Source organism: Cydia strobilella, chromosome 20 (assembly GCF_947568885.1).
Source record: "Cydia strobilella chromosome 20, ilCydStro3.1, whole genome shotgun sequence".
In the NCBI taxonomy this organism is placed as follows: domain Eukaryota; kingdom Metazoa; phylum Arthropoda; class Insecta; order Lepidoptera; family Tortricidae; genus Cydia; species Cydia strobilella.
In genome coordinates this window covers 12,814,445-12,825,342 of record NC_086060.1, presented here as the reverse complement: position 1 = coordinate 12,825,342, position 10,898 = coordinate 12,814,445, and the positions used below count along the sequence as shown (strand labels likewise).

Sequence of the window (10,898 nt, the reverse complement as noted above, 5' to 3'; positions counted from 1 at the left end):
TGTCGTCCCGTTTTTCTTAGGTTGATTTGAAAGGGACGACACTACAGTGTTGTCACCACGAGATGAGCTTAAGGCTCGGCCGCCAACCTCGATTTGCTACAACTATGTAGGTGGTGCGCTGACGTGCCCAAAATGTGCTCGAGTATTTAGCAAGAAGATAGGGTACGTGAGCCACCTAAGGGCGCACCAGAGAGCGGATCAGCTACACGCTAATAACGCGAATTAAAAATTGCCTACTCCAGAGCACACAGTCGCTGTGGCCGAAATCGGTCAAGAGCATGAAGTTATACCCTAAACAGGAGCGAGCTGTCACTTTTTTTGCCATACTAAATTGAACCTTATCACCGAGCCAGAAAGGTGTTCGTACCAGACTAGAGAAAACGGTCCACATGAGATAGCAAAAGTGGGTCGCGGTGTCCCACTCGCACATGTTGCCAATGTTAAAAAAATACCATTTTGGTAGTATTTATATTAATAACTACTAAAATTAAATACCTTTTTATATTATTTAAGTGCTATATTCAGAGTGCGGTTCTGATATCTTTTACGTAATTTGTAAATAGTTATAATGTCAATATTATTAACTGATTTAACCAAGCATGTCCACAACAAAAAATACATTAATTTTAATATGGTAGACATTGTAGTAACTTTGAATATTAATTGGTATCCCCAACTTGATAAAGAAATTTTGAAAATACATGAATGGCGGCGCTCAAGATTTATTTGCGAAATAAAGTATAAAATGGGTAAAAGATGTTGTGTGAAAGGTTGCAGAAGTGAAAGATTTGTTGATTGTGGTATATCTTTTCACAGGTAAGCCTCAACTATTAAAGTTTACGATAAAAATACAAGAAAACATTGTCAAACTCATTAGGGTGACTATGATGTCGGCACGATGTGAATCGGCCTTACAGAGTTCTTATTACCTACGTACTTACTTAATGTAAAAATAAGATTACCTAAATAAGTATATCTTTATTTCGGCATGTTTAATTATTTGGTTGATAGATAGATAGATAGATAAATGATTTATTTGTGCACGTAATGAGAGCTATATAATTGCCGAAAGTTAAATCCAAAATCCTTAAATATTACAGACACATTTTTACATAATATTCTATATAGGTTGAACACACATTTCCGTCAGTACACAAAGGCGGCAAATTAAAAAAATGGTGCAATTAACTACGATGACGCTTAAAGAATAGCTGAAGTGTGCAAATGAGAAGCCATTACGTATATGAACATACCATGAGTGCGAAAAGGCAGACTACAAATGAAAAAAACGTGACCATTTTTAGGGTTCCGTATCCAAAGGGTAAAAACGGGACCCTATCACTAAGACTCCGCTGTCCGTCTGTCTGTCATCAGTAACAGCTTTTATAACGACTAAATTAAGTAAGGTTTTGTGAAGCGTTTTACAGAGGAGAAAAAAACTATATCCATTCTCTCTAACTTGCATGCATCCTATGCATGAATGAAAAAAGATCTTGGCCAAACTATACATTCCAACAACCTAATATCCCACATACATATGACTATGACTTATGGTCACCCTAATTAGAAAGAGATGCAACCGCCCACTTTGACTTCTCATGAGGACACACTTTTTGGCCCGTGTACTCCATCCGTGGTCAAGAGAGCATCATCATCCACTTTTTAATTTATACTCTTTTTTTTGCCAGACTGTATGTATAAGTTAAGCGCCATTCGCACGAGAGCTTAAAAAGCGTTGCGTGTGTGACGCACCTATAAATAAAGCGAGAAAAAATATCGCTTTTTCGCTCTTACTTTTTTTTTATCTTTATTTAAGAATGCTTAAAACGTATTTCTAGTGTTTATAAGTTTCATTAAGTTTATATTCTCTTTGGTCATCCCTTTTGAAGCCTGACTGATTGATAGAATTTTTACCTCTACGAGTGTTTATGTCAGTAATAGTAATGACAGTAATGTCAGTGATGTCAAACAAATTTAAATACGATCTCTTGCTAGTATTCATATTATATGATATTATTTGAATAGCATTGAATAGAAACACACATTTACAAATACATTTTCAGATTAAGTTGACAATTGTGTAGTGTTTGCTGAGGTTATTATTCTTATTTTCTATAGAAAATGGATGTAAATGCACAAAACCAAAATCAAAGCTACTGGTTATTATTCAGAGAAGATCAGAGCAACGTTATATTTAGTAGCAACAACTTTACTATCCAAAACCCTACACAGAGTAAGTATAATACTAGTTCACACATTTATTTTCTCTATGGGGCTTCAAGTGTTTTGATTTTTGATGTCTGATTTTAGTAACTGCACAAGAGGCAAGGTACATAGTGAGCACAGGTGATAACAACAGACAATATATACAAATTAATGAAGTACCTACAGTACCAGCTCCACAAGAGTTGCCCGAGCCCTGTGAAGAGCCTGTAGTTGACAAACAAAAGGTAGATGACAACTTCTGGGATAGGAACAAGATCATGCTTCTGCTCACACAGTGCCTAGAGAACAAGCTAAGTAGCACCAGCGGCGCCAAGGAGAGGGCGCTGTGGGAGAACATTGCTGCTACCATTGGCACCACTGCCGAGGACTGCTACAAGAAGTATAGGAACCTAAGGAGAACTTACATAAGGCTACTGAAGGAGAAAAAGATGGGCAGACACATTAAATGGGTCCATTTCAACCTCTGTGACGAGATTTTCAAGGAATACAAGAGCCCTACTTTATTAGAACCCTGGGAGGACTTAAAAATAAAGAGGCTGCTGAGTCTATACATAGAGAATCTGTACAGGTTTCGGAACCCAGACGTTCTTCAGAAAGACATCTGGAAAGAAATAGCCCTCCAAATAGGTTCCACAGAGTATAGCTGCTACCATAAATTTAAAAACTTAAAAAGGACCTACTTGACCTGGCTAGAACGGAGCAGAGAAAAAATTGGAAAATTTGTCAAGAAATGGCCTTACCAGCACTTCTTTGAAAGAATCTTTTACAATTACAATCCTATTCTCAAGCCCTGGGATAGATTTAAAACAAAACAGCTATTGGACGCCTATGCTGAATATAGTCACAAGTTTCAAAATCCTAAATTTCAAAAAAAGGAACTGTGGAAAGAGATATCCACGATGGTTGGGGAGAGTCCAATAGATTGTGACAGGAAATTTAGAAACTTAAAACAGACATATGTTAAATTGAAAAGCAAAATGGAAACTAGCAGATACACAACTAAGTGGCGCTATTTCAAAGATTTTGAGGCATTATTCAGTGGCTTCAACCCCGAACCCCACAGGTCCATAGACACAGACAAAGATGACTACATCTCACAGCTTCTCCAGTTCTACGTACACCATAAAGTTAAATTTAGAGATCCACTTACTAAGAAAAAGAATGTTTGGAAGTTAATTAGTCCCAAGTTAGGTATGTCTCCTGAAGAGTGTGACAGAAAGTTCCGTAACCTGAAGCAAACCTATATCCGTCTAGCGGAGCGGAAGGAGCCCGGGCAGCAAATCAAATGGCCTTACTTTTCATACTTTGAGCAGATATACGGAAATCCTAGCATCCCTCGGTTTGAGAGTAGAGAAGAGGATGCCATGGGGATCTCGAGGGCAGCCAGCGATGTTCAAGAAAGGAAGGAGAATGACAGAAAGTTTGAAAGACTACTCGGACTAGTAGAGGAGTCAAATTGTATACAGAGGGAGAGAAACAGAATTCTTCAAGCTCTTATCAGTCAAAAATGAAATATATTTTTGCTTTTAAATAATTTTAGTCAACTCATTTTATGACTTTCCAACTCTTTGAATGCCGCTCCTATCGTGCCTGGCACGTCGTGAACCTTCCCGGAATGCAGGAAGGTTGATATTGGGCTGTAGCCGCGCGCGGCAGATGACGTCTTTGGCGGCCAAAGGGTTAATAACGCCTCGGCAAAAATAACTTTGTATTCACTATAGTATACTGGCACTTCCATTAGGTATTTACTTCTCCACAATATCCAAATCCTATAAAAGCAATTTCCCTTAGGGCCACTTGCGCCATCCAGGGTTAGCCACTAACTCGGTGCTCGGGGTTAAGTTTTAAATGCGTGGGGACAGAGGACAGAAATTCCTCCATGAAAAGTGCTCAATGAGAATAGGTCACATTATTCGGACGTTTACCTTCAACTACAAGGCATTCTCTTTGTCCCTGCATATTCAGCTGCCGTCTGAATAAAAGGCTGGAGGCATTTATTGTTGCCCAGTACAAAGGTTCACAACACAACGACCAGGTGCTCGTCGCATATGCCCCGCCCAACCCGACCCCACCCCACCCCACCCCACGTGCATGCATAGTCTAGATTTTTGAGTTACACCAAGTCTGCAACGATTTTGATAGCACACGCAAGTGTTGTTTAATTTTATAAATCATAATTTTATTCATAGAAGCAAAGACTATGTAACTCCGTATAAGATGGATACAGACCAGTCTAAGAAAAAAACGTGCCTCGAAAATCAAGCATGATTCTTTAACAAATGGCGCCACCACGTTTTACCACCTTTGGCCTGAATAGATGGCGTTGGCGGTTTAGTTTATTTAACAATTTGAATGCACATCACTGAAAGAACATGGGTCAAAATTATAAATGCAAATAAAAAAAATCATTTATCCGTTTATAAATACGTTTTATGGTATTTTTATACATCTTCATTTTTAGTTTTAATCGTGTGTCGATAGATTGCAGTGAATTTGCTGTGGCTACAAAATTTACCATGACAGTACTCCTCTATCTTATATATCCTCTTTGATAGAAGTTTAAAATAACACTTGCACTGCTTGTGCTATAAAAATCGTTGCAGACTTATCTTGGTCTAACTCTTAGGAGTCTCTGGAACTTCAGGTAGTGCTTATAGGGATATGCATTTTTACTGCCAACTTTAGCGTGGTCAGTCTAACTGCACGTGCAGACGTGCACGCACACGGTTTACGAATGAAGTCTACACTAGAGGGCTTATAACAATCATTACTAGTCTACTTCTATCGCTGAAAATTTAATATTCAAGAGCAATAGAGGGGCATAATAACAAAATGTCGATTTTAGGTCTGGACGCACCGCACCCACCAGAACCAGACACATGGCGCTCACACCTCACACCTGGAGCCAGTGGAGCCTAAGGCCGTGGACTGACCGCGCGCGTCCAGTCCGCGGCCTTATGCAAAGTAAGAGCTTGCCAGGCAACCGACATTATCGGCATACGACATACTGTGATAGCGCCATTACAATTTTCCATGGGTAAATTAAATACTTGAAATAAAAAGCAGAGAAAGTTTAGAAATGTTTTCGTTTTATTGTTACCGTTCTTATGCTTTTATATGTACAAACAAACTATAATAGATTATCAGTTTTCATTCTGAAATGAGAAATCGTTAGCAAAAAAATAATCAAATGTCGACCGGCGCTAATGATACTTATGTAATGGATCAATGTTTATAGAGTACACTGATTACGCTTACGTCTTAACTTAAAAATACATCCGTGTGAATTTAATTAGGACTTAACATTAAATTCGACATCCATAACGCTACAACAATAAGGAATGGATATCTTGAAAAAATAAACATTAGTGAAGAATCCCACCGGATTCGGTCCGCGTCCGACCGTCCGGGTCCGGCTGCGGGAACCGGGTCCGGATGCGGTCCGGCGCCGGCTCGCGCTCGCTCACTCACTCTCGCAGGCACGCTGATGCACGCTGATACACTCTAACCTAGGCAGAATATCGTACCACTCTATCGTAAACGTAAACTAGGCGGCCGCCGCCCAACCCCCGTCCGTTCTTCCAAACTCCGCTATCTCTATCGCGCTCGTTAGAGTCGAGTGACAGACAGAGATAGAGGAATGTCGAAAAAAAGATTAGTCAGTTTCGCCCTGCTCGGGCGTCAGTCTTGTGGAGTGTTCGTAGAGTGGGGGTGGGCGGCGCCGGGAGGGGGAGGGGGGGAGCTCACTTCTTGGCGTTCTTCTTCGGGGATGGGGCTTTGCCTTTGGCGTTGTTTGACATTTTCGCTTTCTTGCCCTTGGGTTCACCCTCCTCGTCGTCGTCATCCTGAAACACGTTTTGAGTCACAAAAGTGCCTTGGCCACGTGATATTCTAGTGCGAGTACTACGACAACACAAATACTAATAATAGGTGGCAGTACTGTACTGGCAGTTAAATAGAAAATGCCGATATCGAAGAATGGTGCCGCATGCGCAGTTTTAAGTTTTCAGACAAATGCCTCGAAAGCAATCACGAGCGAGCAGCGTGGCGCCAAAACGGCGCCGCGCACCCGTCATAATATATGGTTGGTTTTATCATCATCAAACTAAAACAAATAATGCAGCATCTATGACGTAGCAGGTTTCAAAAAACGTGTTTGAGCTATCAGAAGGTAAAGGGAATGAATGAGTATACAGAAAACCAACAGCCAATGTAATGTAACAACGTAAGTTGCAATCAAATTTTGTGACAGCACATTTTCTATGCTGCGAGCGCCCAGTTTCACTATTTAATAACAGTCAATGTTTCAGCAGGAAACAAATGCAAAAAATATAATTATGTTTAAAGACAGACGATGGCACATGACTGTTATTTTTTAAACCATTCGAGGCCCAGCACTACTGTGTAAGTAAGGCATATAAAGTAGTCTAAAGATGTGACATGTATAAATGTCATGGGCCTCAAATGGGTTAGCAGAATTGGGCGGAATCCTTTTCCCTCTGTGAGCACTCCGCCTATTTAAGTTATTAGTTGAAGGTTTTCAGTACCTCATTCGTCTTGCGCTTGCCTGCAGATGATTTCCTTTTATTCTCATCTTCCTGTAAATTTAGCAAGCTACTGAATCAGTGATTACACAAGTTTGTTACAAGACATTAGAATTTCCCTCGCATGTCTATTTTGATCATTTGTCAAAAATGTGACAGGAATACTGAAATGTCAGGTATTGATAAATTTATCCTAGATTTCTATTTACAAATCATTAATTAGTTAAACATAGGACGAAGACATCTTTTACTTCTTGTAGTTGCTGAGGTACTGTCTTTTTAATATGTCAAAGTTTTTCTAGTTTTCCATTTCTAATTTATACAGGTTGCAGGCCAAGCAATAATGCTGTCATCTTTAATAACAAAGATCTGGGATTAATAAGGACTGGTGATCCAGTCAGTTTTAGTTTAAAGCGAGGATCAACAGCAAAACCAACTGACCTTGAACTGCGAGTCGTCTCCTTCCTCCTCATCCAACATCTCTTCTTCCATCTCCTCCATATCTTCAAACTCCTCCACGAGCGCTCCGAGCAGGTGCTGCCCGATGAGATGTACTGGGCCGGAACCCTGGACACACAAACAGAAATTGACTGATGTGACACATTTCACGTTTTATTATTTTGTTTTGGGCAAGTTTTCAGACAAATGCCTCGAAAGCAATCACGAGCAGGCAGCGCAGCGCCAAAACGGCGCCGCGCACCCGTCAAATAACACGTGGTTAGTTTTATCATCATTACATACCATCCATAGTTTGGTCTATTATATTACTGTCAAGTGTCAAGACTAGTGATGGGAAATAGCAGAGAATATTTCCGATTGAGAAAATATTCTCGGTAATATTACGGTAACATTACCAAAATCACACTTCCCAATAATAGTAAGCAATTTGACATGTCATAATTAAGTATTTGTGAGATGTTGTAATTTAGTGTAATTTTGAGTAGTTTTATAGTTATAGTTTTTGCTCGTTATTATTTTTTCTTGCTGTGCATGCTTACTTTGGATGGCATTCTTATGTAATACCTACCACTCATGTACTCTTTGTAACAATGTTTAATGTTGTCTGTTTAATGTGCATTTTAAATAAATAAAACTGGCGATTTATCTAAAATCGCGTTTTTTGTATGGAAACTAGATTTTTTCTAATGATGAAATAATTTAGAAAGGTCCCTTATCCTTACGTTAAAACCGGGATCATAAATAAATGTAATAATATATAGATACATATAAGTACTTAAATACATAGAAAACATCCATAACTAAGGAACAAATATTTGTGATGAACACACAAATTAATGCCCTTACCAGGATTCGAAGCCGGGACCTCCAGGCCGTTAAATTCTACGTGAATTTCATGAATTTTTCGTAATTTTTCATAAATTACCGTAAAATTCTCATAAATTGCAGGGAAATTTCCTTGTAAATTATGTTTTATTTACAACATGCTTTTGTCTGCAATAGACGATAAGGCCAATGACGAAGATGATGACGGCCCTGTTCTATATTTCTTGCTGTGAAACTGCCCTGTGTAGCTTACTTTGCAATATAAATACTTTAATATAAAATTTGTAGTATTGCTCGCAGACATATCTGCTTGATAAAAAATTGGTATATAAATACTTGTTACTAATAGTAAGAAAGAAAATACTATTTATGACTATATCTTGTAAGTAAACTAATGATGTGCTAACATGTTTTTCAGGGGAGCACAGTGGACTCGATTATTATTTATTTTAGACCTACAAACTTGTATATAAATAATAATAGTACCTGGATGAGTGTGAATGTGACGGGAGCATCAGGGAACTCCAGGTCTAACCGCGCCTGCCGCGTCTCTCCCACCTTCAAGATGGCAACGGGGATCTTGATAGAGTCTTGTAGTGACATCGTTTCTACCTGAAAATAGTTGCAAGCTTTTATTAAGTATTACCTTCAAACAAACATGTTAAACATTATAAACCGCACCCAGTCATCTTGTGTCTTAAAGTGAGGCCCAAACTTTTGTTTAAGTTGGTAGTCAATGAAAGTACAGTGCAATCTCACTAATCCGGCACTAATGCTGACGCAAGAGTGCCGTATTACTGGACAATTAGGATTAATGTAAGTTAAGAGCAAATCTGCATATTATTTTGAAGTGTTTTAGTATGTCGTAGAAATATATTTTATTAAAATACTAAATTTAAAGAAAATTTTTCCTGTTTTCTTGAACAGGCACTTAAAGAGATTGGAGTGCGATAATGTAAGATGCAACCGGTGACCAGAGAGCTGGCGGCTTTCTCTCGCATCGCATAAGTATTGCCATTCAGCGAGGGAATGCTGCCAGCATCTTTGGCACAATGCCGCGGCGGGCCTTATTTAGATGTTTTTTAAATTAAGAGTAGTTTTTTTTAACTCTTATTATTTATAAGTTGTTATTCTTAGTTAAATTAGTTTTACTTTTATTTGAATAATTATATGCGTTTAAATTAATGTGATAAATAAATTACTTTATTCATAGACGTAAAATGTAAGCGCACATAGTAATTAGGACATAGAACAACCATTTGTACCCTAATTTTAGTGCCAGATTACTGAGTATACCGGACCATCGAAGTGCCAGATTCTTCTAGACTTCACTGTACTAGTCTCCTAATATTAATTTTATGTTTACAAAAGGTTTAATGTATACACCTTTTATTAACAAATTAGGTTATGTTACAAAACATTTTATAAGATTATGCAAAAACACAAAAAAATTAACGAGAAATTAGTGAATGAGACTCTCATTATGAGAGTAATTTAGCTGAAAGCTGAACAAAGTACATTTTAGAATGTAAAGTTAGCACAAGATAGCAGCCAAGTGCCTAAAAACATCTAGAGATACTTCAAGTGTACACACTTTTATATTTTTTCTCAGACACACGGGTATAAATACTGGTATTTGCAAAAACAGCCAAATGAGTCATTTAATAATAACGTGGTGTTTAGACGGTTGTGACACTTATGACCTTGTACATAGATCCGAGATAGTGATACCTACTCCTTGATAGTGGCATGCCAAGTTATAAGTAAATACAGTTTGTTATTGTCTCACCTGCACCACATTGAACTCGTCGGGCTTGGCGTCGGGGCCGAGCAGCGCCAGGCGGATAAGCAGCTTGTTGCTGCGCGGGTACTCCACCTTCGCCTCGGGGTCCCACGTCTCCGACTGGTGCGTCGAGGACAGGGTCACACCTGCAACACCGGCCACTCACGTCACTCCATAACCTCAAACCTCGCACACGCCCTTCATCCCCGCACTTCCGAGAAACGAGATGCGACCGCTCAACGCTTGGACGCCACTTTTAAATTACGCGCCTACAGAGTGTCAAACATATTTGCGAACATATCGCGGGGCGGAAAATCGATACCGCGTAGATATGGGCTTGGGGCGAAGATTATAACCACGTTGCCGAAGAATTCACCGCTGTCCATGAATGTGGCCCCCGGGCCCCGGTTAAATTAGCCATTTCACATTTCGCAAACCTTGATCGAAAATGGCGGCAAGTTCGTTGCGAATTTGCAAATTTATCAGTCACCATAGAACATAACTACGCGTAAACACAAGTAAGAGTATAAAAAGCACGATTTATTGAGCAACTTAGGAAAACCACTGAAATAATATTAAAATGGCGAGTTTGCCGGGTGTCAAAACGGACGCTAACAGTAAGTAGGTATTTGTCATACCAGTACAGACCTTACTTCATAAATAAATACACGATCTAAAGCGTAATATATCAAAGATCACCGCTTACCATAGAAATATTCGTCCGACATGGTGATTTCACTAATTTTATGAGATTTTCGCGACACGTTCACGTGCGAAGCCGGCGCACACAAAAATCTGAAGACTTGAATACTGGTGTTGTCAGCCTAACTTCATAAATTCCCTATTGTATCAAGAAAACTCCCCACTACCAGACCAAGATCTCTGCAGCGATTTTTATAGCACAGATTACAAAAGTGCAAGTGCAAGTTAGCTTAGCGATGTTACGATGACTCGATGAGACTTCACAAATCGGTTAAAATCGATTTAGGCCTGAAGTCGACTAAATCGACGTGTGTTCTGTAAATCGACTTAACCCTTAAATCGATAACGTCCACTATACT

The 10,898-nt window shown here is 39.1% G+C and overlaps 2 protein-coding genes across 3 annotated transcripts; one reads left to right on the top strand and one right to left on the bottom strand.

The window, feature by feature from the left end:
- The first annotated feature begins 1,966 nt into the window (after positions 1 to 1,966).
- LOC134750728 (uncharacterized) lies at positions 1,967 to 3,760 on the top strand. Its single transcript, XM_063685966.1, has 2 exons — positions 1,967 to 2,233; positions 2,311 to 3,760. The coding sequence occupies exons 1-2, from the start codon at positions 2,122 to 2,124 to the stop codon at positions 3,735 to 3,737; spliced, it is 1,539 nt and encodes a 512-aa protein (XP_063542036.1). The 5' UTR covers positions 1,967 to 2,121; the 3' UTR covers positions 3,738 to 3,760.
- A 1,535-nt stretch (positions 3,761 to 5,295) lies between these two features.
- LOC134750714 (nucleoplasmin-like protein) lies at positions 5,296 to 10,699 on the bottom strand. Of its 2 annotated transcripts, XM_063685948.1 has the most exons (6): positions 10,544 to 10,699; positions 9,844 to 9,983; positions 8,541 to 8,666; positions 7,212 to 7,337; positions 6,774 to 6,824; positions 5,296 to 6,071 (listed from the first exon to the last, which is right to left on the bottom strand). In XM_063685948.1, the coding sequence occupies exons 1-6, from the start codon at positions 10,563 to 10,565 to the stop codon at positions 5,970 to 5,972; spliced, it is 567 nt and encodes a 188-aa protein (XP_063542018.1). In that variant the 5' UTR covers positions 10,566 to 10,699; the 3' UTR covers positions 5,296 to 5,969. The 2 variants fall into 2 exon arrangements, with proteins under 2 accessions (XP_063542018.1, XP_063542019.1); XM_063685949.1 differs by lacking the exon at positions 6,774 to 6,824.
- Positions 10,700 to 10,898: the final 199 nt, after the last annotated feature.

What these genes read in the sequence shown, in the direction of transcription:
- LOC134750728 (XM_063685966.1), top strand. Translation starts at nt 2,122, where the DNA reads ATGGATGTAAATGCACAAAACCAAAATCAAAGCTACTGGTTATTATTC. An exon ending in TATCCAAAACCCTACACAGA is followed by an intron (nt 2,234 to 2,310) that starts GTAAGTATAATA and finishes GTCTGATTTTAG; the next exon opens with TAACTGCACAAGAGGCAAGG.
- LOC134750714 (XM_063685948.1), bottom strand. Translation starts at nt 10,565, where the DNA reads ATGTCGGACGAATATTTCTATG. An exon ending in ACGAGTTCAATGTGGTGCAG is followed by an intron (nt 8,667 to 9,843) that starts GTGAGACAATAA and finishes AACTATTTTCAG; the next exon opens with GTAGAAACGATGTCACTACA. An exon ending in TCACATTCACACTCATCCAG is followed by an intron (nt 7,338 to 8,540) that starts GTACTATTATTA and finishes TTGTGTGTCCAG; the next exon opens with GGTTCCGGCCCAGTACATCT.